This window comes from Grammomys surdaster, unplaced genomic scaffold, assembly GCF_004785775.1.
Source record: "Grammomys surdaster isolate TR1022 unplaced genomic scaffold, NIH_TR_1.0 62, whole genome shotgun sequence".
In the NCBI taxonomy this organism is placed as follows: domain Eukaryota; kingdom Metazoa; phylum Chordata; class Mammalia; order Rodentia; family Muridae; genus Grammomys; species Grammomys surdaster.
Genome location: NW_021604564.1, coordinates 10,715,350 through 10,740,863, shown reverse-complemented (window position 1 = coordinate 10,740,863; position 25,514 = coordinate 10,715,350). Strand labels below are relative to the sequence as shown.

The following is a 25,514-nucleotide window of genomic DNA, read 5'->3' as shown; positions in this document are numbered from 1 at the left end:
CCATGTTCAATGAGAGATTTTCGTCTCAAAATTAATGTGAAAGAAGATGTAGAAGACATCTTACAAGCACTCCTGGTCTCCACACATACATGAACAAACATACATGTGTTCACATGAACACACACACACACACACACAGAGAGAGAGAGAGCGAGAGAGAGAGAGAGAGAGAGAGGGAGGGAGAGGGAGAGAGGGGGGGGGGGGATCAGTTTATTATGTTTCAAAAGAGATTCTGAGAGCAAACTTTTGTGTAGGACCCATGCTGGCATACTATACCTTAAATGTACCAGAATATGTAGAAAATGATGAGAAAGGTTTTTTTTTTAATTTTCCTACACCAACTGCAGTTTTGTACACTTTGAAAAATGATCATAAATTGAATATGCATTTTACAACATAAAATGTTCATTATTTCAGATTTATCTATTATCATCTATCTATCTATCTATCATCTATCTATCTATCTATCTATCATCTATCTATCTATCTATCTATCTATCTATTTATCTATCTATTTATTTTTGGCCAAGGGAAATGTCATCCTTTTATCTATAAGGATTGTGAGTCATAGAATTAAAATACATTACATAGATTTTGAAAATGACATGCACTAAGTGCTATACATCCTCTGGATATCTGTCCATGGGATCCATAATTTGCTGTTTGAAAAGTCCTTATTTAAGATCACAGTGTGGTGCCTCTATCTGCCACACACAGAAATGTCAGGTAAAGAGTGCATGAACCTGCACTGGACCCTGCTCTTAGTTTGTCCATATATTCAATGATCACTCAGATGTGTTTACTCCATATGACCAATTAAGAGATTTTTGCCTGCATGTGCCCATGTTTGGTGGAGTTATAAATAGATCAGAAATTGAACTATTACATCCAAGTAGTGAATAACAAAACAGGGAGTTTGTAGCTGAAATAATGCTGAGCCTGTGGAATTGAAGTTTCAGAGGATGTATCATGAAAATAAGCATTTTGAGCAGCACCTTCAATGTCATACACCCTGACAATTAAGATAAGAACATATGTTTTTATAACCCAAACAGAAGGTGAAGATGAGGAGTCATTTTGCTGATGAGGCCAAACTCCATATTGTTTGGTTCAGTAGAATACTATACTTAATTGGAGAAGTTAAATATTTGCTATAAACATCAATAGAGATTTAAGCACAGTAGAGTTCAAGTTTCAATGAGCGGGAATTGGTCAAAGAGAAACAGACTTTTAAAGGTTTCCCTAGATATTTAGTTCTTCTACCCTGTATTTAACAGTATGTAAATATTCACAGTATGTATTTTTAGTCATCTCATTAATATGGGCTCATGGTTTGGGGTCAGTGGTAAAGTGGCTCATGCAGCAAGGTGTTTGCTTCACGAGTACAAGGAACTGAGTTCAATTTCCAAAACTCATATAAAAATATTAGAAGTGATTTTGTACACTTGTAATTTGAGCACTGCAGGACAGATGCAGGAGGATTCCTGGGCTTACTGCCAGCCAATCTAGTGTAACTTGTGTTCTGATAAAAGACCAGAACAGAAAATCAAGTAGAAGAATGATGCCAAAAGTTGTCCTCTGGCTTCTCATCCACACACGCACAAGCATACACCCTCATACATGTTTGCACACACATGCCCACACACATGTGCACACAAAAAGTTGCACGCATGTGTGTGTGTGCGCACACACACACACACACTCACTCGCAGAATTATGTTTTTTGTTAAAAGTCTACATTCAAACAATAGAATTCAAGCCTTTTCTTTATATTGTATTCAGCACTTGCTCTTTACAGGAAATGACCTCTGAGATATCCTTTTAGGAAAACCTTACATGTATCTAATACAGTCTATGACTAACCTTTTTCTGCACAAATAGAACTATTTCCCAGTTTGTCTTATTCCCCTAAGATGTTAAATAACATAACATTAGGGTGCACACATACTTACTTAATTGATGTTTGCTCGTGAACAGCATGCTATTGGTTTACTGGTAGGAACTTACCTTGATGGATATTTTCATTAGTATGCTTATTCCTCATGGAGTTGCAGGGTACTTTGTTATCAAAGCTAGTTGTTGAACTTTGTACCTCAGGGTAGAGTACATTGAGTACTCTGAAGAATTGCAGTTCAGGACAGGAACATCAGACTTCTAACAGTGGTGACAAGATGAAACAAGAGCAGTCAACTCTGAAGGTCTGAGTGATGGTGATTGTGAGACAGACATGTACATGAAGGATACATTGTGCATCTGATGTACACGAGTAGCTGGATCACCTACTGAAACAATGTTCACATGTGTTCAAAATTTCTAAGTGTCCTTAAACCAACTGCATTTGGTGGGATCATTAGCTGTGTGCTCAAACCTGAGCAATATTCAATGACTCAATCATGGGAAAGAAACATAAGGTGATTTTATTTCATTAAGTCTCAGTTGGTCTGAAATTTAGGAGAGGTTAAGATCCCGGGGGCCAACAAGCAAAGTGCGGTAGATGAATTTATCTGTCTTTACTCTCTAGTTACTTTCATTACAAATGGCCTTGTGGGTCCCCCAAACCAATCTTACTGTCAGGAAGGATTCCCTTGTTTTCATTTATCTTTATCTAATGTGTATTGTAGCTTATAGAAGAATCAGACGAATCAGACAGGAAATCTAATTTTGCTGCTCTAGGGCAATTTGGGAAAGAGAGACAGCTGAAAACGTAGAAGAGAAAAAAAGAAAATGTTTCCACTTGCTGTGGAAACAATCCTGACAGGCTCCTGGGCATGAAAACATTAACTCCTGGGAAGAACATGATGAGCAAATTAACTGCAATGCAGGAAAAGCTGTTGGTAATTGAATTTTAGCAAAAGTATAAAACTTTGAGATGTTTGTTTTGTCTTACAGTACAGGCATATCACTTTATTACCAGAAAACAAAAACAAAACTTGTATGCTTGTATGCTTGTGTGTGTGTGTGTGTGTGTATTTGTGCATGTGCATGTAAGTTGATACACTACAAACTTTCAAAAAGTTAAATTTCTCAATGACAGCTCGTATTTATACATATTATTTGTATTTTATGAAGATTTGTTCCTCAGATTGAATAACAGAAAAACTACAAGTATTTTATCTTCTCACTGAATACGGCAGACAGCCCCAGGGAGAGCACACAGTTGGCTGAAGTAGGCAAGCAGCTTTTATTCAGTGTTCAGAAGCTTGAGCGGTTTTCCTTCCCTAGTTGTTGCCACTGTGGTTTAAAGTTGGTATGGAGAAAACTCTGCTGCTTCCCGTGTATTTTTACCTTTTCACTGTTGGGATGAAACTCGTGACAGAAGCAACTTAAGAAAAGATGTGTTGACCTTGGGTCAGAAGTACAGTGTGACATGGTGAAGCCAGTTTGGTGAATGTTCAAAGCAGGAGCTTGAGGCAGTTGGACATGTTGCATCTGTGCTCGGGAAGTGGAGAGATGGATGCAGGTCCTCAGACCACTCTCTCTTTTGTACCACAGAAGGACCCTGCCCATGAGATACCACTGTCACATTTACAGTGGGTCTCATCTGACTTAAATCCAACCTTGAAATTCCCTCGTGACATTTGGCGGCTTGTTTCAGAGATTCTTGTTCTTGTCAAATTTGCAGTGATGTTAAGTCACTATTAAGCACCATGGTCTGATATCTTTAACATGCTTCCTTTCCCCAATTTTCAACTAAGTGTTACAATTGTTTAAAAATTTTAAAAAGTGCTCTGTGATCATTATGCAGCAACTAATAAGGGGTGGCTATTTCTATAATGATATAGAAAGATACTTCAGATATAATACTAAGAAAAGCAAAAGTTTTGAAAAGAACGAGGAAAAGAATGTATCTTTTGTGTAAAATAGAAAAAATAAAATGCATATAACATATAAAGTATTTATATCTACATTAAAAAATTCCTACAGTTTGCACAGAGAACAACCTAGAACAAAGAAGCTTGGGATGAATGAGATTGAAGTATATTTTTAGATGTATAGAGGATTTTATTGTTTGTGGTTTTCAAATTTTATGAATGAACTACACATTAAAGTAATTTTAATTAATAATTTAAGTTACAATCTGGACATCATATGCATTAGAAACAAGCTATTCTTTAAGCCAAACATGGAAGATTTATATAGATTTACTAGAATTAACTGTAACTTGGAGATTCTTAGTAATCTGGCCATAATGTCCTCATGTGTTCCAGATGTCAAGATGGCAGTGTAGTATAACATACTTACATATCATTTATGAGATTTTGACATACTAACCTCAAACTTACATCTTCATGTGATCCCAACTCTTTCTGTATAGCTAGATTCTGTGTCATTTTTAATCGATCTAAGATTTCTCATATGCTAGAGTTATCAGATTAGTAACTTAGCTCATGAGAATCATGAAAACACATGTACTAATGTATATCTATCCCAAATGTTGCTGTAATGTTAAAGGTACAAACATTACATGAAATACTCCTTCAAAAATGCTTAGTTTGGGGCTGTAGAGATGGCTCAAAGATTGAGAGTTCTTATTGATCTTAGAGAGACTCTGATTCAAAACCCTGCATGCACATGGCCACTCACAGCTACTTGTAATTCCAATTCTGAGACATTAGAATTCTCTCTTCATCTCTGCAGGCTCCTGCCTGCATAGGTACATATAAGATCATTCAGAAAGACATATGTGCACATAAGATAAGTAAAAATAGTTTAAAATAATTGAGTATTATGAGGACTTCTAGAGGAAGTGAACTCAAAACATTTTTAGCTAATGTGTGTGTGTGTGTGTGTGTATGTGTGTGTGTGTGTGTGCTCTCTTCAGATTATATATCCACAGTGTGTACACAGTATGTCCACAGTACTAACTACAAGATACACACAGTGTATCCATAGAACTGACTATGTATCATAATGTGGTAGGAATTTGAAATTTGTATTTTTACCCCCATCCTTCCATAAGTACAGTTTTACTTGAGGAAACAAGGCTTTTAAAATGTAGAGAAGGCATTCAAGTATAAAACTGAATCTTAATGCAGTGCATTAGAATACATAAGAATATGAATGTCTGGCTATATATGTAGCCACTTCATCTCTGTCTTGAATTATTAAAGGATAGAGTTATTTCTACTATTATTTGTACTTACAGACTGAAAAGATGTAGTTCATAGGAGATACTCCATCTTGCCTTCTACCCCAGAAATGGGATTCACTGTCACATTCACTGTGGCATCTATCATTCTTATGTAAATGGATAAATATACACACAGAGAGACACACACACAAAGACAAACACATTTGCACACAAGGAGAGAGTAGTAGGTGAAAAAAAAATGTGAAGACAGAGTAAGGTCTTTGATAGTATAGAAGTGACTATGTTTCAAACTTTCATATGAGCTCATCTCTAAGATTCCTGAACCATGGATCAAGGTCGCCATTCTTATGTTTTCAGCATCCCTTTATTTTTAATATTATGGAATCAATTATGGTCTATCATCTATCTATCTATCTATCTATCTATCTATCTATCTATCTATCATCTATCTATCTATCAATCTATCTATCATCTATCTATCTATCATCTATTTATCTATCTATCTATCATCTATCATCTATCTATCTACCTATCTATCATGTATCTATCTATCTATCATCTATCTATCTATCTATCTATCATCTATCTATCTATCATCATCATCTATCTATCATCTATCTATCTATCATCATCTATCTATCTATCATCTATCTATCTTTCTATCATCTATCTATCTATCTACCTATCATCTATCATCTATCTATCATCTATCTATCTATCTATCATCTATCTATCATCTATCTATCTATCTATCTTTCTATCATCTATCTATCTATCTACCTATCATCTCTCATCTATCTATCATCTATCTATCATCTATCTATCATCTATCTATCTATCTATCATCTATCTATCATCTATCTATCTATTTATCATCTATCTATCATCTATCTATCTGTCTATCTATCATCTATCTATCTATCATCTACCTATCTATTATCTATCTACCATCTATCTATCTTTCTATCATCTATCTATCTATCTATCTATCTACCTATCATCTATCATCTATCTATCATTTATCTATCATCTATCTATCTATCTATCTATCATCTATCTATCTATCTATCTTTCTATCATCTATCTATCTACCTATCATCTATCATCTATCTATCATTTATCTATCATCTATCTATCTATCTATCTATCTATCTATCATCTATCTATCTATCTATCTATCTTTCTATCATCTATCTATCTACCTATCATCTATCTATCTATCTATCATCTATCTATCTATCATCTATCTATCTATCTATCTATCTATTTATCTATCTACCTGTCTATCATCATCTATCTATCTTTCAATTGTCTCTATCTCTTATTTCTTTTGATTTATTTTTGATGCTTTTTCACATTTTAATTTGTATTACTTAATTTTCCCAAAGGTTTAAAATTTCTTAGAGTTGTATTAATTGGCCCACACAAATATTATCATTCTTATTCCAACCTTTGTTTTATCAAAGTATTATCATAGAAGTTGAATATTATTTCTTTTAGGTAGACCTCAGAGATTCTATAATATTTTCAGCATTATATAATTTTAAATAATGCTGAGAAGAAATATTTGGGGGTACTATGTACTTCTTGATTAGATCTTTAAAAATAAACTTTTAGAAATTTTATTTAGTTTATGTATATGATTATTTTTCCTCTGTAAATGTAAGTGTACCACATAAATGCCTAATGAATGAAGACACCAGAAGAAGGCATTGCACACCTTGGAATTAGAGTTATACATGATCATAAGCCTTTATGAGAGTGTTAGAAATGGAACTTAGGATTTATTCTGTCAGCTACGCCCACATAGCTGACTCAGTTCCTTGGATCGGCGGAGGGCCGAAGGCGAAAGAAAGAAAGAAAAGGAGTCATTTGGTAAAGGCCAAATGCTGTATTTTCAATTTCGTAGCTCCCTTTTATACTCCAAACAAAACAGGAACAAAACAGGAACAGGAACAAAACAGGAACAAGGAGACACACTCCGCAGCCTACCACCTAAGCTTTGATTTCTCCTTGAGCAGTCTTCTCTGGGAAATGCATAGAGATGGGGGAGCGGGCACAACAGTACAGGTGCAGAGGATGGTGACTCACATTATTCTACACTAAAAGTTTTCCTTAATGTTTTTATGAATTTTTTCCTTTTTTTTTTAAGCTGAAGTGATTTTATTCGCCTTAGATTCAGTTCTGTATTGTTGTTGATGTTTTCCAGTGATTGTTTTTGCTAATTGTCTAGATAATTAACAATTACAACAGAAACAAATTGCAACAAATAATTAGTGAAATCACTCATTCTCTTTGCAAATTTATCTTTATATGGCTCACAAGGGAGAAGTAAAACCACATATTACACATGTATAAGCATGTATTTTCAGACATATATGAATATAGTGTTTATATTCATAAAATAATCCTTAATCTCATGTGTAATATTCTATGAACAAATTATAGGCTAGTAGATGCAGCCATCATAATAGTATTTTAGCATATGTTAGAAACAAGGGTTTCTTTGTTCTGTTTCATTTCCTATTAAGTATAGACATCAGCTGGGAGTTGGCGAAGGCTTATTTGGGAGACTACATGATTGCTATCTAATGAGAGATCTCCTTATCTAAATAACTCACCAAAGGTTGTTGTTCAGCATTGTTACTTTTTAAAATCTACTTAAAGTTACCAAACATTGATTCATGTGTAAATGTTTAAAACATTTTTGGCTCTATTGTATTGAATATTTAATATTTAACATACATGTTTCTAGCTTTCCACATGAAATTAAAACACCATAATATTTAATTCATGTATTTTATACAAAATTGAAGTAGTTTCAAACTCATTTTTTCATATTTGAAAAAAATCCTCACTCAAAGATACTTTCTTTTCATATGTGTGTGTGTATGTGTGTATAAAAACATCAGACAGACAAATGTATAAAAAACATACAGTTGTTACAGATATTTTTCTTCAAAGGCAATCTTGGCTGCCAGTAACTAAATATTAGTCTTAAATATGTTATCTTTGATAAATATTATTCTGAACTGTCTTACAAAATCTGTTTGATTTGGGGGCATTTTAGTAGCTTCTAGTGAAGAATGAAAGTGTGAAGAAGAAATCAATAAAGCATGAGCTTCTTATCCTATATTGATTCTTGTAATCCAGCAGCCATTAAATACTTGAGAGATAAGCCTCTCTTAAGATGGTGTGTTTATATTTTGAAGATCAAATACCTTAATTTTGCTCATGGGTTTCCAAAACACAAACTGTATACAGGATGGAAGGTTAGCTTTCAGTGGCTGTTTTTACTTCAGAGGATGTTTGCAAGCAAGCTGACTACCCGAAAAGGTAGTACCATCTTCATTCAATTCCTTCTGCAGAGATTTTAAGCATGAATTCCTTTCAAAACTGCCAGGCATTGAACAAACATAGCTAGAACAGAAATATTTTCACTGAGGGAGAGAATTAACATAACTATCTCTTTATGATTTTATTAGAATTATAGTCCTCTGATACGTTTTCATTTTTACCTTTTAACTGCTTAAACCACCAGAACTGCTGCCTTATCCCAAACCTATGACCTTTTTCTAATATGTATTTTTGCAGTGGAAATAAAATATAGCTATGACATTTTGCTTTTAAATTTCATCTAATGCAAAACAGATCTGACACTTTGTTCAAAAAAACACAACACTGCTTATTTTTAATCTTCATCTATGGTGATAAATTTTAAATTCAAAATGACTTAATTTTAAATAGTAAAATGATGAAAAACCCTCTAGTGAATATATCTGAAGTCTTTCCTTTTATAAAGAATCTAGAAAATATTTTTCCTTTCAATTGTTTTAATATTAACTAATATAAGTTAGTCTTTTTAGTAGGTATTTAAAAATGTTACTTTAGTTTTTGTGTTTAATTTTATATGTAACTCCTTTGGTACCATTTCTTATCCCCCTGCTTCACTTCTTGAACCCTGTTTATAAGTAGTTCCTATACTACTTTCAGGGATTCTTTTTAGTACACTGAGTTTATAAGGATTCCTTACAGAAGTATGGGTGGGGACGGAGGCTACTTGCTAGATGGAGATTGGGTAACACACAGTGATTTTACTGTTATGAGAATGTCTCCCTTCCAGAATGTCTGCAGCAATCCTTAGTTTCCAGTAGTTCCTATAGGCTTAGATTTTTCGAAACCTACATAAATACAGGCTCTTAAATGCCTAATAGTTCTTCTTAGCCCACCACGCACCAGGGGTAGTGGAAAGGCAAACAGGAATGTGGATGTATTTAGAAACACTTCTTGATTATTACAGTAGATTGTTTAAAGCCCTATACAGGTTTTTTACTCCACTTTTGGTATTTAAATTCTCGGATGAAAGATAAACTCACAGCATTTATATTCACAATAATCCTTAAACAACCCAAGGCTTGGGCAACTGGCTATCCTCCATGCTGTTAGAATCTATTTTCCTATCAATAGCCCCAAGTTATTACATAATATGTTTCATCTGGGCTGCCCTTAGCTCCTATTGGGCAGCCTCAGAGCCATGATCTCTAGACTCTTAACACATGGCCACTCTACTTCCCCTTCCTGTGCTCTTTCTTCTTGTGGTCCTTCTCTCCCCTCCAAGTCCACAAAACCTAAATCCCACCTATGTCTCTTCTGCACAGCTGTTGGCTGTTGGCGTATTTATTTACCAAACAGAATTAACTTGAGAGCAGGGTCACAGGGACTTAATGCAGACTCCAGGTCTTGGGGACAAGCATTTACAATAGACAGTAAAAGACAAAACCTCAACACATGAGGAGTGATTTCAATCTTCATTGTCAGGATATAAGCAGCTCAGTTCATGAGAATCAGAAGTGGATTTATCCACTGGCAAAAACTTCACTTCAAAATCAGCAATGGCAGTCTGATCCACAAGAGACTATGACACTTTGCTAATCAGCTGAGTCTGCGGAAGTGGCAAGTCTTTCCTCAAAAGGATTTAGGCCTGATAGCTATCACCCAGACAATAATGGAATGTTGAAGGGCCCAACATAATTTAAGGCTTATACAGTCAGGCTTAGCTACATTTGTTCATGATTGCTAACATCAAGTGCTATCAGATACTTTTGCAACACTCAACCCAATCCTCCAGGTCTTATATTTTCTCTGCTTTTAACCTTCTGTAATATTTCCCTAGATGGCTATGGCTTTGGTATACATATCCTGATTACAACTGAGCATGAAACCATCATTTGTTCTCAGCACATTAATCAGATATGAAGCTCTTCATTATCCTTCACCAGCTACAAACAGGAACATCTCTATCATAAAAGAAAACACTAGTCTGTAGGTTAGACAATCATTCAGGAAGCATTTTAGCATGCCCAGTAAGCCAAACAATAAATAGTAGGTTGCCTGTGACCTTCCATAGATATAGGGTTTCGACTATGTTTTTGTACTAGAAAAGTATCATTTTCCTTGGGTGAAATCTCAAATCCATTCAAAAGGTTATCCACAAATGCTCATGCTACTATTGCCCTAGAACAGTGCTTTCCAACCTGTGGGTTACATTTTCTTTGGCAAACATCTATCTCAAAAAAAAAAACAAAAAATATCTATAGTACAATTTATAACAAGAGCAAAATTACATTTATGAGATAACAATGAAAATAATTTTATTGTTGAGAGTCACCATAGAATGAGGAACTGAATGAAATGGTAGTAGCACTAGGAAGGTTCTAGAAGGAATGTCCTGCCAACAGCCTAGAAGTATTCTTGTACACAAAAGTCCATAGCTAGTTTTCTATTCAGGGAGCCAATATAATATTTTCAGGCATCGTGCTTGGCAGCTAGCAGGAGAAGAGCTTCCATCTTAATTTGATATTGATTTCTATGTATCCTGTAACCAACGTGTATGACGTTGTCAGCAAGAGGGTTTCATTATCAATTCTAGTAGGCAAATAAGAACGCTGTGATGACACAACGCTATGTAAAATGTTCAATTTTTAATTCATTTATTATGTTAGCAGTGCATCCTGTGAAAAGAGCTGAGCCCAACAAAATGCTTTGGGTGCTGAGGAGGATTCTAATGATTGTGGCTAGTACTAACATACCAACACAATAGAATCTGCATCTATGATATTGCCCTGTAAAGCTGTTTATTAACCTTGTTAATCTTATCATCTTAAGGAAGTTAATTGTTCATTTTTCTAAGCATTAATACCATATTGAAAAACGTGCATCGCTGAGAAAATTATCAGTTTTAGTTGGTACTACTCACTTGCTTTGAATTCTTGAATCTCAAAATTTAGTGTTTTAATTGTATTTGTTCTAGTTTTTTTGAAAGTTACTTTGATAGGTTTTCCTTTTACCTTAAATATCAACCTCGTTAATTCAGTTATCCACCATTCATTCACACTGTCCTCTTCCTGCTTGTCATTTATTGCTACTTGACGTATGAAGGAGTTGCCATAACTGTGTCAAATATCTTTAGATCCTAGGTGAAGTCAGTGAAATATTCTAAGGTACTTCCTAACTATGAGTGGAAGGCAATTTAATAGTCTCTATGTAGGGTTTCTTTCTACCACTACCACTTTGTGAATCTGAGTATTCTGGGTTCTGTGAATCTGTGATCTCTGGATTCACATGGGTTTTAATTACTGTGTTCCTCTTATATGTTGTATCAGATGAGAAAGAAAGGCATGCAGAATTGTGTCCCAGGTTCCAGTCTGCTTGGCCATTGAATCAACTTGCGCAGAAGAAAATACAGAATAAAGACAGTGAAAATGTTGCGCCAAGGGAATAACATATGAAATGTAAATAAAAAAAAATAAGTGAAAAAAAAAGAATTGGCAACAAAACTTTATAACATTATATATATAATATATATATATATATATTATAAACATATATAATATATATATATATGTTCATATGTTCATGAACCCCATAAAGACCACCAAGGAGCCAGATCCGATGTAATTGCATTAGGATCTCTTTATTTAAGATAGAGCTTGGGCTCCCTGCCAACCTGATACAGCAGGAAGGTGGAGCCCTGAACCTAGTTTTAAGCAAGCATTTATAGAGGCAAGAAGTGGGTATCTAGCTTGATACACATCTGATTTGGGGGGCATTATGGTCTTTAACATAATTGGGTGATACTGAGAGTCAAACCATAAACTTAACTTATGTTTTCCTCCTGATTGTTGGTTGTTAGGAAGTGAAGTGTCCGGGGTGAGTTTGTAACCATGGGGTGCAAATTTGTTGGGAAAAACCTAGAAACTGGTACTACATGCAGGTTTTATTGGGAGTGAGGGTAGCCTAGAAACTGGTGCTACATGCAGGTTTTGTTGGGAAGAATGCCCTGGAAACCAGTGCTAGGTACCAGCCTGTTAGTTTATTTGAGTTCAACCTTAGGTCAGGTTCTCTGACCCAAAATGATTTGGTCTTTCAAAACTCCCCTGTTTGAGTAAAAACCCAAGAGCAGCCTGGCATATGTTGAGAGCAGATGCTCAGGTAGCCGCTGTCCAGCATACTCCTCCAATATCCCTACACTCCTTACAACTTTACTATCAAAGAACTTGTTCTAATTTCTTATGTCTCTTAAGATAACCAGGCATCCAAGAAAACAGGATCTTTGTGGTTCTGCTTCAATATGTTCACCTCATTAATGCAGATGAAATTTAGTAATGTTGCAGACTAATAATGTTTCCTCAAATAGATCATGCTGGGTGGTACAGAAATGCCTCTCTCTTTCATATTTTCAAGATAACAATTGGTTCAAAAAAAGAAAAAAAATGCAATCCTCTCTCTTTCCTTTTCCACCCCCAGGGTAAAAGAATGTCACACTTTATTTGTTTATTTTTTTGAGGAGGTTCCCTGAGTCCAGTTTTACTGACAGTTCACATTCTGAGGTGAGCTGATTATAATTACGAATTCAAAGACTGGAGCATATGGAATAAAACACAAGGTTGGAGAATCAGATGACATTTTGAGCAACAATGACAATATTCACAGTAGTAAAAATATGTCTTGGAGAGCAATGTGAGAAAGATCAAATCTGGAATTAGTAAGGAGATTCCTGTGAGCCAGGCTGGACAGTTCCCTCCAAGTCAAAGGGAACAAATAATTATTGAAGTTTTAATCCAGGTAGAGAAACAATGACAGTCATTTGTTATTTTCAGGGTTATTCATCTGCACCAGATTTAAAATTATTTTAAATAATTTTATTATTCAGAATATAAAACACCTTGTTTTTACTCGTGGATTTCTAAAACATCAAAACTGATGTTATACTATATTTAGTATTCATCTGTCATGCTACAGCTATTTTAAAACACACAGAAGATTCTCCACATCAAACACAATGCTTTTTAAATTTCTGTTCATTAAAAGTACTTGCCAGTTTAGTCTTAGCAGGAGCTGACCATGTGTGCAGTTTAGCTGATGTTGATATAAAATAATTAATTCATTTTTCCATTTGAAGTTTCTCATAATTATTATTTACAATTTTCAAGGATGGTGATATACAAGGTGGATTAAGAGTCAGTCTAAAGTTTGAATGGCAGTGAAACCAAGAAGTAGGTACAGAGCAATGGTGGGCACAGAAGAGGTTTAAAGACTGAAAGAGTGTCAGGAATTAGATTTCCCCTGGAAATTTGATATGGTCAGATAATATCAAACAGAGCATACTTCTGTATGATAAGTAGGCTCTGAGAATAGAGCTATGTTGAGAGGTCAAATTGGCTTTGATGGCAGAGATGAAAAGTATCAGTGCTGTACTGCCAGAAAGGCCAAGCGTCCCAGCCGACGGAGCTCTTAGAACAGTCTGCCTTCGTAGGAATGTAAGATCTCAGACATTTGAACTCTTGGATTGCTAATTCTAAGGCAAAATTAAATGCATGTTTAACAAGAACTATTGAATCTTAGAAACTCCTAGAATTGCTGGAATCTGGGATTTGTTTTTTGCTGTTTTTTTTTTTTATTTACAGTCAGAAATGTCATCCAGTTTCATTTTAAGAAAGGTATTTCTGTCTCAGAATTTAATGGAGATTTCAATGTAAAATATCCCCTGCTGCATTTCTTAAAATGATTTTGGTTCTTTTTGATGTCTCTGCATAAAACTGAAGTAGGTCAGAGTTTGTCAAGATGTGTTTCAAGCCTGCAAATATCTTCCCATTGTTTTTAGGATTCAGACTAAGGCTTGGGTTCTGCTTGTTTCATGGATGTTCATGGAGCCTTCCCTCCTCGCTTCTTAATACACTCCTCAACACCAACCTCACAAGAACTGAGGAGACTCCTGTCACTGTAGGGTCTTTCTGCATACTAATTTTTATAGGTAAAATTTTCTATCTAACCCCTGCCTAATTTCCAAACCTTTTGTCAGCTCGATGGCTTCTCCTCTTAACATTTATTCAGTGATGAACTTCTAGACTTATCAGGTCACACTGAAGAAAGACCTTCTCCTGACACTAACATCTTTTCTTTGACATGTGCTCTGATTGTGTGTGTGTGTGTGTGTGTGTGTGTGTGTGTGTGTGATGACTTGCTTAATGATCCTTTTGCCTACAAGATTATATGTTCTCTGCTTACCACAATATCCGAGCACATAGCATGACATATTTTTGATGAACGGATCGTCTAGTGAATGCTGGAGACTTGCCAGAGAGTGAAATGATTGCTACTGTCATAAATGCATCATCAATGAGCTATCTCATGCATCTGACACATCTTGTGTTACCTGTGTTCTTAGCCCACTCCTGGTGCAGGCAGATCTCTAGATGATATCTAGAAAACCAGGGAAACGGTGACTAGGCATTTACAAGGTGTTGTTATTTTATACAGGACAAAGAAGCAGGCTAGAGGAGAAAGGAACACTATTCTGATACACTTTGTGCAATCAAAATAATCAAATACACTCCACTTAAAAACTAAGACAATATAATATTAAATAATAACATTGCAAATGTGGTGGTACTCAGTTTAAGGGTTAGAGCAGTCTGCTTGATCTATTAATTCCAGATAAAACCTTCTGTTTAAACTTCAAAATACTATGATCAGGTACTTTTACAAAAACTGCTCGTTTTCTAATAAATACAGATTAATTCATGTCAATATTGTAGGCCATTATTTTTCCTTTTCTGATTTGAACAATACATTTACTTTCCCCAAAAGCTACATTGTAAGCTGTTCTAAACCTCTGAAGAACTGTTGAAGGAAATGTATTCCGTGTTAATGTAGGTGTTTTCTTCCAACACAAAGATAAACATAGAATATGCCTACTGCCTTTTGGAGGTGGAGTATGGACTTTTCCAAATATATATACATGAGCGCTAGTAGCCAAAATAGGCAGCTCACCAAGATACACCAAAAATTAATCATGTTTATGTTCCCACCTCCAAAACTGCTCACATTTGGACTCCTCTGGGATTATAAATAATTTCAATGTTTGCTTTTAATAACTCATCACACTGATTTATAATGTATTTATATTTCAGTATAATTCATATTTAAGAAATTGTTCAAAAATTTTGATGGTCTTCAAATTTTTTTTCAGTAAGAAAATTACATTTCAACCATATTTTGTCTGATCATAAGTAAAAGACGACTCGAGACATAGGATGACTTTTTGTTTAGTAAGTGTAAGATACCTATTAGTAGGGCTTGCAGTGGTAACCACTAGAAGGACACTTAAGCATATTAAGTTTTAGTGTTCATCAGTTTGATAAATGAGAAAAGGTTGACTAATATAATTCCTACCATTACTCAGGATGGATTAAATTCTGGCATTGTTCCTTTTCTGGAACACAAATAGCGTTTTCACAAACTTCATCCTGGTTTTATTTATTAACTTTTGTCTCATGGCTGAAGAATACTAACAATGCCTTTCAATGCCTTTATTCTGTGTGCATGACCTTAAACATTTTTTATAGTCAGTTTATATCAAAGGCTCCAAGGTCAAGCGGGTGAGGCAAGACAGCAAGGTCATTAGCCTCTTTTTATCATCTTGTGACCTACCCGGAACTGGGACTCTAAATAATCCTCAGAATTTCAGAGGTCCCTTCCCTCTGTGGGGACACATTTCTCATGCCCAACCTTCTAAGTCAGGAGCTAATAATACTCTTAGCCTACTTGCCTTTGTCAATACACGTGACACAAAGTCTGGCTAATTTCTGCTGAATTGAAACGATAATGAAGGAATTTATAATCACTTCTAATATATTTGAGAACTAAAGTATATTAGCCCTTCATCAAAGAGAATGATAAAAAGCAGCATTAATATTGGTGGATAGTAATTATTTCAGAGCTCATAATTATTCTCCAGTTAACTATATAGAAATGCTGATATTTCTATTCCTCTTTAAAAAATAAAAGGCATCATGGTCAGATTCCAAAATGTAAGAATGCATTACACTCCCTTTGTAAGGGCCAAGACTTTAGTTATATTTATGGAAATCACAAAAAGAACTCTTGAAATTAAATGAGTTTGAAGTTCATGGTTGGGTGTTCACTGTAGCTTGCTTAAGTACTGTTGCTTCCCCACAGAATCTATTTATTGCCTATAGGAGATATAAAATACAGTAATTACTCTTACTCCCTTTCAAAATGACATGAGGTCCACTTTCCTATTAACTCTAATGAGAGTTATGTGTGCATTCTTCTGGGAGAAGAGAAGGTGTGAGTTTCAAGGTAAAATAAATCACTTCTACACCCAGGGTGGAGTGGTCTCATTGCTTTATAGTTGATACTTTATGATACCTATTTAAAACCGCTGATACTCAAGTTGCCATACTTGCTGTTTAAAAGAAACATAAGCTGTGGTTAGAATGTTCTTTGTGACTCATATCCAAAGGGTAGACGCTTTACCCTTGGGAAAATCAGGATGCTTGACTTTGAGTAGTACGTGGTCTCTGAAGAGGAAAAGTCCACCTATCACAAGAACACAAATGCTAACTATGCATATATAATATCTTCTTTGTGTTCACAAAATTTAAAGATTAGTGAGTATATCAGTTATAACAGTTTATATTCTTTATCATTTTTTTATTTAATTTTTTTTACACTCCAGATTTTATCCTCCTCCTAGTCTACCCTATGACTGCTCCACATTTCATAGCTCCTCCCCCCATCTCCTCAAGGATGTCCCTCCAACCCCCACCAATCCCCAATCACACCAGATGTTCCCACACCCTGGGGCTTCCAGTCTCTTGAGGGTTAGGTACATCTTCTTGGACTGAGTCCAAACCTGGCAGTTCTCTGCTGTGTAGGTGTTGGAGGCCTCAGATCAGCTGGTATATGCTGCCTGGTTGGTGGTGCAGTGTCTAAGAGATTTCGGGGGTCCAGGTTAACTGAGACTGCTGGTCTTCCTATAGGGTCGCCCTCCTCCTAAGCTTCTTCCAGCTTTTCCCTGATTCAACTACAGGGGTCAGCAGTTTCTGTCCATTGTTTGGGTGTTGTTGCAGGAGATATTTATAACAGCAGCACCCGATCTGTCTTGTGTTATGGAGCTGCCATGTTCCAGACTAGGCTAGGCCTGAGGTCAGGAGCAGTGGTAGCATATTCTCACTGTTGTTCGGCACAGGCCACTGGCTCAGGCGGCCAGAGATACTGGCCCTGCCACCCACGAGATGCCAGCGTGGGAGATGGCTCTGCCAATCTTCTACTCTATCTCCACAAGGCTGGGCTGAGCCCAGACCATTCCGCCATCCACATGGTACCCAGTAGAAATAAGACTCTAATGCTTAAAACTTATCCAAAGGCTTTATATATTTGGTAATGCTCAATAAACAAGATGCCCACACAATTAGAGGTGTGTGCCAATATCTAACCTTAAGATATAATTTACTGCCCAGGACTGCTCTTGATACATATGTGGTCTTCCATGGCTCCTACACCTCTGCCTAGCTCCTTCTCTTCCTCCTCCTCTTCCTCTCCTTACTCCTCCCACCTTAGCTCCTCCCAACTTGCTGGAAAATATCCTGCTACATAGTGTAAATATCCGCATCTGAGTCAGCTGCTTGTTGGGTCTTTTGGAGGGCAGTCATGATAGGCCCCTTTTTGTAAGTTCTCCATAGCCTCAGTAATAGCATCAGGTCTTGGAACCTCCCCTTGAGCTGGATCCCACTTTGGGCTGTCTCTGGACCTCCTCTCATTTTTGTCCCTGAAGTTTTTTCAGACAGGAACAATTATGGGTCCCAGTTTTTGAACATAGGATGGTAACCCCATCCTTCACTTGATGGCCTGTCTTTCTACTGCAGGTGGGCTCTAAAAGTTCCCTCTCCCCAATGTAGGTCTCAAGACCCTTTGAGTCCTGAGAATCTCTCACTTTCCCGGTCTCTGGTACACTCTAGAGAGTACCCCCACATCCTACCTTCAGAGTTTGCCTGTTTTCATTCTTTCGGCTGGCCCTCAGGACTTCAGTCCTGTTCTCCCCACCTGATCATGTTCCCCTCTTTCCTTCCCTGTCCACTTTCCCATTCATTCATGTTCCTCCCTCCTTTCCCCATGCTGTGATTGTTTTCTTCTCCCTCCCAAATGGGATTGAGGCATCCTCACTTGGGCTCTTCCTCTTCTTAACCTTTTTGAGTTCTGTGGAATCTATCCTATTTATGCTGTACATTTTTGGCTAATATGCACTTATTAGTGAGTATGTACCATGCATGTCCTTTGAGTCTGGTTAGAATATGGAAACAAGAGCCAGAGTGGCTAAAGCATGGTGGTGTACTGATACTGGAAGTTATCTGGAGATCTCCTGCAGTGAACCCTAGGCTGTGTTTACTCCACTGAAACACTAAAGAAATCAATGTTAATTTCTACTCTTAGTTTGTTCTCAGCCTCTTTAGGCATAGACCTGAATGAAATCTAGTTTATTTATTGTGATAATTTTTGTCCTGAATTGTTATCCTCCTAAAACTTCAAAAGAACATCAGATAAAAAAAATCTTGAGAGTAAGAGAGCAAACTTAAGCTTAGATGATTAAAATATAGCTACAGCTTGTACTATAGTAACAATTTAATATTATAATAAAATAGTATTATTTAATATATCAATAAATAAGTATTTAGTTGATATAATTCAACCTCATCTTCCTCTGATGCCTTCATTTATTTACGATACTAAGTTTCTATGTCTGTTCACAATAGTTCATATTTACTACAATATGTAGGTAGGTAAGTAAACAGTGTTCTCTATTAAGAGGCACACAAGTTTCTGAGGAGGAAAGGGATAGGTCAGCAACTTACACAGAAGGTTCAGTTCAGCATTCTCGGCTTATAGAATAAGTTACATAGCCCTATATGTTTATACCTCTTTCCTTTACACTTGCAATACTTTCTATGATGTCTCTACTTAGCTACACAGCAAAGGCAAACTACACTCCACGTGCAGAGTTGGAGAGCGTGCTTAATAACACGTCCTTAATCTCGTATCTCACACGGGTTCAAGAGGAAACAGTTTTGTAGGCGTATGAAGCATGCCAAATTGTCAACTCAGTAGCAGGACTTTCAAGACAGACCGTGGAGATTACATTACATACCCCAACGTGCTTTCATTCAAGTTGTCCAAAAGAGAGAGAGCACAGAACTAGAGAAAGAGGGAAAGAGAAACGTCTGTGTGACAAGACTTACATACCCTTCAAGTGTTATCAAACTAATGAGTCAGCAAGAAAAGCTGATTTTACTGATTTTTTTAAAAAACCCAAGAATTAAGAAAATCAAATAATTTAGTGAAAATTAGAAAGTAGAGTTTCTCAAGCGATGCTTTTATAGGATCTTAGAAAACAGGAATGTGGAAAAGTATCTCAATCTTTAGGTAATACTACTATTTTAGTATTTAAAGGATATTTTGAAATTAGAAATGTTTCAAATATTCCAATGGCAAAATTTAGAATTTAGACATATTCTAATTTTCAGGAACTGTTATTAGGTATATAAATATGCATATATAAGTCTGTGAAAGTTACATAGCCCTATATGGTTTTTGCATTTGAATGATCTTATTAAATGTGGATGTCTGTGAGCTTGCAACTGACACAAAGTTAACATAAAATATTCCTCTCATCTAGCTTTTCTCAACAGAATGATGGTTTAAAGGTGTGTTTATGAAAACATGTAACTGAATTGGCTTTGCTGTCTCTTTTCTTTATTTTGAATGACCTTGTTCCCATGACCTCATAATTGCAGTATCTAGTAGGTACTTTCCTTTTATAGCCAATTTTTAGTTTTTCAATATTTTGACATTCACCGGTGATTGATATTTGTAGTGGTATTTTTCAGACCTGAAAAAAAATGTTAAGCCTTATTATTTCTTCCATGTGATTATGGTATGATGTTTCCTATTCTTTGAGAGATATGACAATAAGTTTAGTTGTAAATTGCAAGCATAGTGAAAAGTCTTTGTTGAAAAGGTCTCAATGTCTTTCAAATTGTCTGCCAGTCCTTCCGTGTCATGTGGGCTCACAATTAATGCTTGTTGTTAATACTCACATGGTTGGAATCAAGACATGACTTCCATTCCTTCACAGTCTGCTTTCTAAGACTCTTACATTATGCATGACAAAATTCTTTTTGGTTATTGCTATGTGATTGGCTGTCCTTTTCAATAGAATGTCCTGTGTTTGTAGTGATTTCTTTTTGCATGATGATTATGAAATATCATACAAATTAAATAGTGATAGAAATTCAGTAAGGCAATGTGAATCTTGACTTGCTTTTGTGTGTTAAGTATGTCAATTCTATGACACTTAAAATTACTTACATATGGCCTTTAACTTCCCCTTTGGTGTGTTCTTTTATTTAAGCAAAATAGCACCATTAGGGTCAACAAAACATGTATTAAAAATCCATGGTGTTTTAATGCAATCTTTCTTCTAAAACATGATCCTATTATAAATAAATACAGTGGGCATGAAATTGCACAATGACATGAATCTAGTGTTTTATAAAGTTGATTTTGAAATATTAGCCCTGACTGTATAACTGCTTTGATAGCTAAACATATTTTCTATTGATAATACCTTTTCTCCGCCAAGTGACAAAATTATCTGTTGATACATTCCTGCATGTGACAATTGCCTTAAATCCACAACTAACATTTAAATTAAAACACACGGGGGAGTACTTGTGTCATGACAAGTAATTTTAAAAAGTCACAGGTTTTTTAAATGTATAAATTAAAAATGTGTAAAATAAAAGTGGTAATGATCATACAAGGGCAGAATTTTAAAAAGCAGAAAAAGAGCAACTTAAAAAACATTTCTACTTTTCTTTTTTTAATGCTGTTATCTTGTCCCAAGTTAAAGAATAGTTTGACCTGCTATATATTTATGAGATTCATAAACTTAATTAGACAGGATACTGGACAAATTAAGTACATTTAACTAATTAAACTGTTCTTTTTTAATGTGAAGTGGGTATTTTTACAAAAAACCTTCTTTGGGCTCTGATCAAATGGTGTATTTTTAATGCTGAAAATGTTCAGAAACCAAATCTATGAGATATTTTGAGATATTTTGGGGAAGGGGATTTTTTTCTTAAAAATAAAAAAAAGTCAACCTGATATAACCACTTCCCTGAACTTTTTTGAAATATCCTTGAGAATTTTAGTATTTACGCTTATTTTTTTCCCCTCAGTCTTGTTTATTCTTGAATTGTCTTTTTTTTCCCTCCATTTCTCCATTCTCAATCCTAGGTCCCCTTACAAAGAAACAGACAGATGATTTAGGTGATAATGACGGTGCTGAAGATGAAGGTATTTTTTTCCCCACCGAATCTCTTTGCATGACCAGGGCCGCGATCACTTTCCCACCCCTTTCTCATTTTTTTACTTCTTGTCTTTTTTTGAAGAGTTCTTTTTAAATTCCTGTTTTGGATGTGTTTTGTCTTCTTGCTTGTTGTTACACATAAATATGCATTTTGAAATTTTTTTAAAGTGAATGTTACATTTTACATTTTGATGCCAACCATTAAGATGTTTTAAAAAGAGGGGCATTTTTTTCTCTTTTGGTTTTCTTGAACTGACTTTTGATATGTTTCATCCCATGTTTTGATGAGTCCACATTCTTTGAACTAACAATCTCCCCTGTGTAGTCCCTGTACCCACTGCATGTGCTCTAATCTGTGTAAATACTTTTGCCCAATTTGACTGTGTATCATTATTACATTTTACTTCCTTTTTCAAAATATACTCCATGCTCTATTAAAGGAGAAATAAGCTGATGCAAAGTGTTTCTTGAGCAATATGACTTAGATTTTTTAATCTTGCTTTGTGTTGATATGGTTAAATATCATATCAGTTAAATGATATTACATAGAGAACAAAGGCATCCCAGCTATTAGGGTAAATAATAATAATAATAATAATGTATCCATATAAGTGGCCTGGCCCCTTAGTAATCTGATGGTTCGTGATGCTAGAGACATGTTCTTAGGTAAGAGAACTGTCTACCTGTTACAGGACTCTAGTATAGTCCCAATACATGTGTATGGGAAACTCACCTGTAGGGTGTTCCATGCTTTCATCTGGCCACCATGGGTACCTGAACTTAAATACATTTACACCAAAACACAGACATGCAGACACATATTGTTAAGAAATAAATAAATCTTAAACAACATTTTTTGATAAATTTAATAGGTATTTAACAAACAGGATTACAGGTATAATTTTCATTTCAAAATATGTATAGATTTAGATAATTTAATAATATGAAATAAAATTTTATAACTGTCAAAGTATTACCATTCATGTATAATAAAATATTTCTTAATTCACTGATATGGGGATTATTTTCTCGGCCTCACATTCTTATATCATACAGTTCTGATTAATTGTAAAATCTAAGTATCTGCTAGCTCTCTCAGCCTGCCTTTCTACCTGATATATAACTAAGTTCCTAGAAAGACAGCTGGTTCATTCAGCCCATCTCCCTTTCATTCAGGATTTTATATTTAATGTATATGTATTTATTTTGCTTTTTTTGTTTGAATGCTATCCTAACTATAATTTTACAGAGGTGATTAACACAATCTATGATTTTATGTTTTTCCTCAGACGTCAGAAAAATATTTATTTCTCAGAAATAAATCTCAGAAAGGTATTTATAAGGCATTAGGAAGGATTTTCCAAAAAAAAAGTAATCTGCCCCCAGGTCAGCAGACATATTCTCTCAATTCATTGAAGGAATCTATGACCAAATGACTTTCACACACAATTTTTCATCCATTTATTTTTAAATTCTACTGATACAAATTCAACAAACTCTTCTGTAATGGAAACCTAAAAGGTACAGGCAAAATATTGAAACCTTAATTGTTACATTTTCAAGTTTTCATTTTATAATACTTATGAATTATTAACAGACTGGAAAGATGTCTCAGCATTTAAGAGTATATATTGTATATATTAGTGCTCTGTTGCTTTGAAAAGACCTCGTGACCAAGGTAACTTTTATAGAAGAAAGCATTTAATGGGACGTTCGCTTACAGCTTCCAAGGCTTAGTCTGTTTTCATTCGGCAGCACAAGGCAGACATGTTGCTACAGAAGTCTTTGAGAGTTCTAAATCCAGATCCTCAGGCAGCAGGCAGAGAGAGTGACAGTGGGCTTTGCCCATGATTTTAGAACTTTAAAACCCACTCCTAGTTACACACTTCCTACAGCAAGTCCACCCCTTAGCCCTTCCCTGATAGCTCATTAACTAGGAGTGAAGCATGAATATATATAGACCTAAGGGGCCAATCTTATTCAAACAAACACACTGTTCTATTAGAGGTCCAGAGCTCAGAACACAGTACTCACCCCATGGACCTCACAAATACCAGTTCTGTTGTCCAACCTCCTCAAATTCCCTAGGTGTGTGTGGATGCACACATATCCTGCACACACACACAAATAAGTAATTAAAAATAATTGTGACTATAGTGTAATTTATTATTATTTGATTGTATATTCATTTAACATGGATCCCAGTAAATGAGTAACCAGTAACCATTATGCATAAGCTAATCACTACTATTAATATTAAATAATTAAAAGTCACTGCTAAGACACATAATTTCCAGTGCTAAATAGTTAAAGAATAAATCTATACTAGGTCTGATAGAGTCAAACATTCAGAATATTTCTAGTCTATCTGGGACATGGGTGATGTTCCCAGTTTGTGCTATAAGGAAATGTAAAATATGTAAATTTTTCTGACAATCCAATATCCTACACATTGTTACTATAAAGAATTGCTTTTGAGGGTTATTTATAAAGTCCAAAATTTGGTACTATAGTAATAGTTCTACAATATCATCACTCTAGTTTTTTTTTCATTTGCTGATTTAATTCGATGATTTTCCCATTGAGTGAGATTGTTCCCATATATTTACATGTTGGAATAGGGACCTCTGAGTATTAATAGTGAATTTATCTGTACTGCACCTGCATCTATTTTACAGAGCAATTTTGAATCACTTTTGACATTTTTAGTTCATTATTAAAAGTACCCTAAACAGCTGCTTAAATATCAGGTCTCAACCATGACATGGGAAGCCATTTGCCAGGGCTACCAAGTCAAGGAACACTTTTAAATGTTGAAGGCTGTATCCTGCCTTAGCACTCAGTTCCAATGGATCCCATTCCTCTGTGCTTCATTTCACAATTACTTCAGAAACATGAAAGGCCCATTCAGATATCGCATTAAGAAAACATTTAGTAAACTCTGAATGTCCCCTCTTCAGTGCTCTAAGAACTATTTTGTAGATGTGAAACACATCAAAATGATCTAATATCTAGTTAGAATTTGTGACAAATGTTGAATTGGCATCACGGGACAGAGACCAAAGGATATAAATTATAGTGCTTTTTATCCATCACTGAAAGTCAGGTTATTTGGCAATTATCCACACCTTCCCTATGCCCTAATTCACTAGCCGTGTTTCATCAAGCACTGCATTCTGTGTCCCATTTGACACTCAACATCCTTTATCCTTTATTCACTTTTTTCAGTATTACAGGCTTCTCTATAGAGATGGGTACTGCTAACTCCTCATCTGCAATAATCTACATGCCAAATAAGACACATTGTTCTCAACTTATGACTTATAATAATCAAAAGAACTCTGTTTTATTGGCTGATCTGAAGTCCTAAAATATTTCAAAACAGTAGCCAAGATTTCTCTCAATTTAATACTTCGAAGATTACAGAGATATATTTAATTTTGCCCAAAAATCTCAATATTAGCATTTAAATATTTAGATGGAATTTATTATCACCATATAGATTCAAGTTCCCTACAAGTCTCTCTGTAGATTCTCATATATTTTGTAACCAAACTACATGCTTGTTTTGTGCCTGGGTTAACAAGAACACATTAGGCCAAATGTTCTTTCACTCTAGCAGGTCTAAAAAATAATTGGCACCCATAAACATGAACAAAAGGCACGGACATGTCTTTAAGCGTCTCT

At 35.3% G+C, this 25,514-nt stretch overlaps 1 protein-coding gene across 6 annotated transcripts in view; it reads left to right on the top strand.

Annotated features, from left to right (window-relative positions):
- The window catches only part of Nlgn1 (neuroligin 1), a 670,827-nt gene that overhangs the window by 195,354 nt on the left and 449,959 nt on the right, over nt 1-25,514 (top strand). For 3 of the 6 annotated variants that reach the window (XM_028763737.1, XM_028763720.1, XM_028763761.1), the window contains one exon: nt 21,755-21,814. The exons of the other annotated variants lie outside the window; for them this stretch is intronic. In XM_028763737.1, the coding sequence (XP_028619570.1) occupies nt 21,755-21,814 (60 nt within the window). The remainder of the gene's footprint in view (nt 1-21,754; nt 21,815-25,514) is intronic. 6 annotated transcript variants of the gene reach the window in all.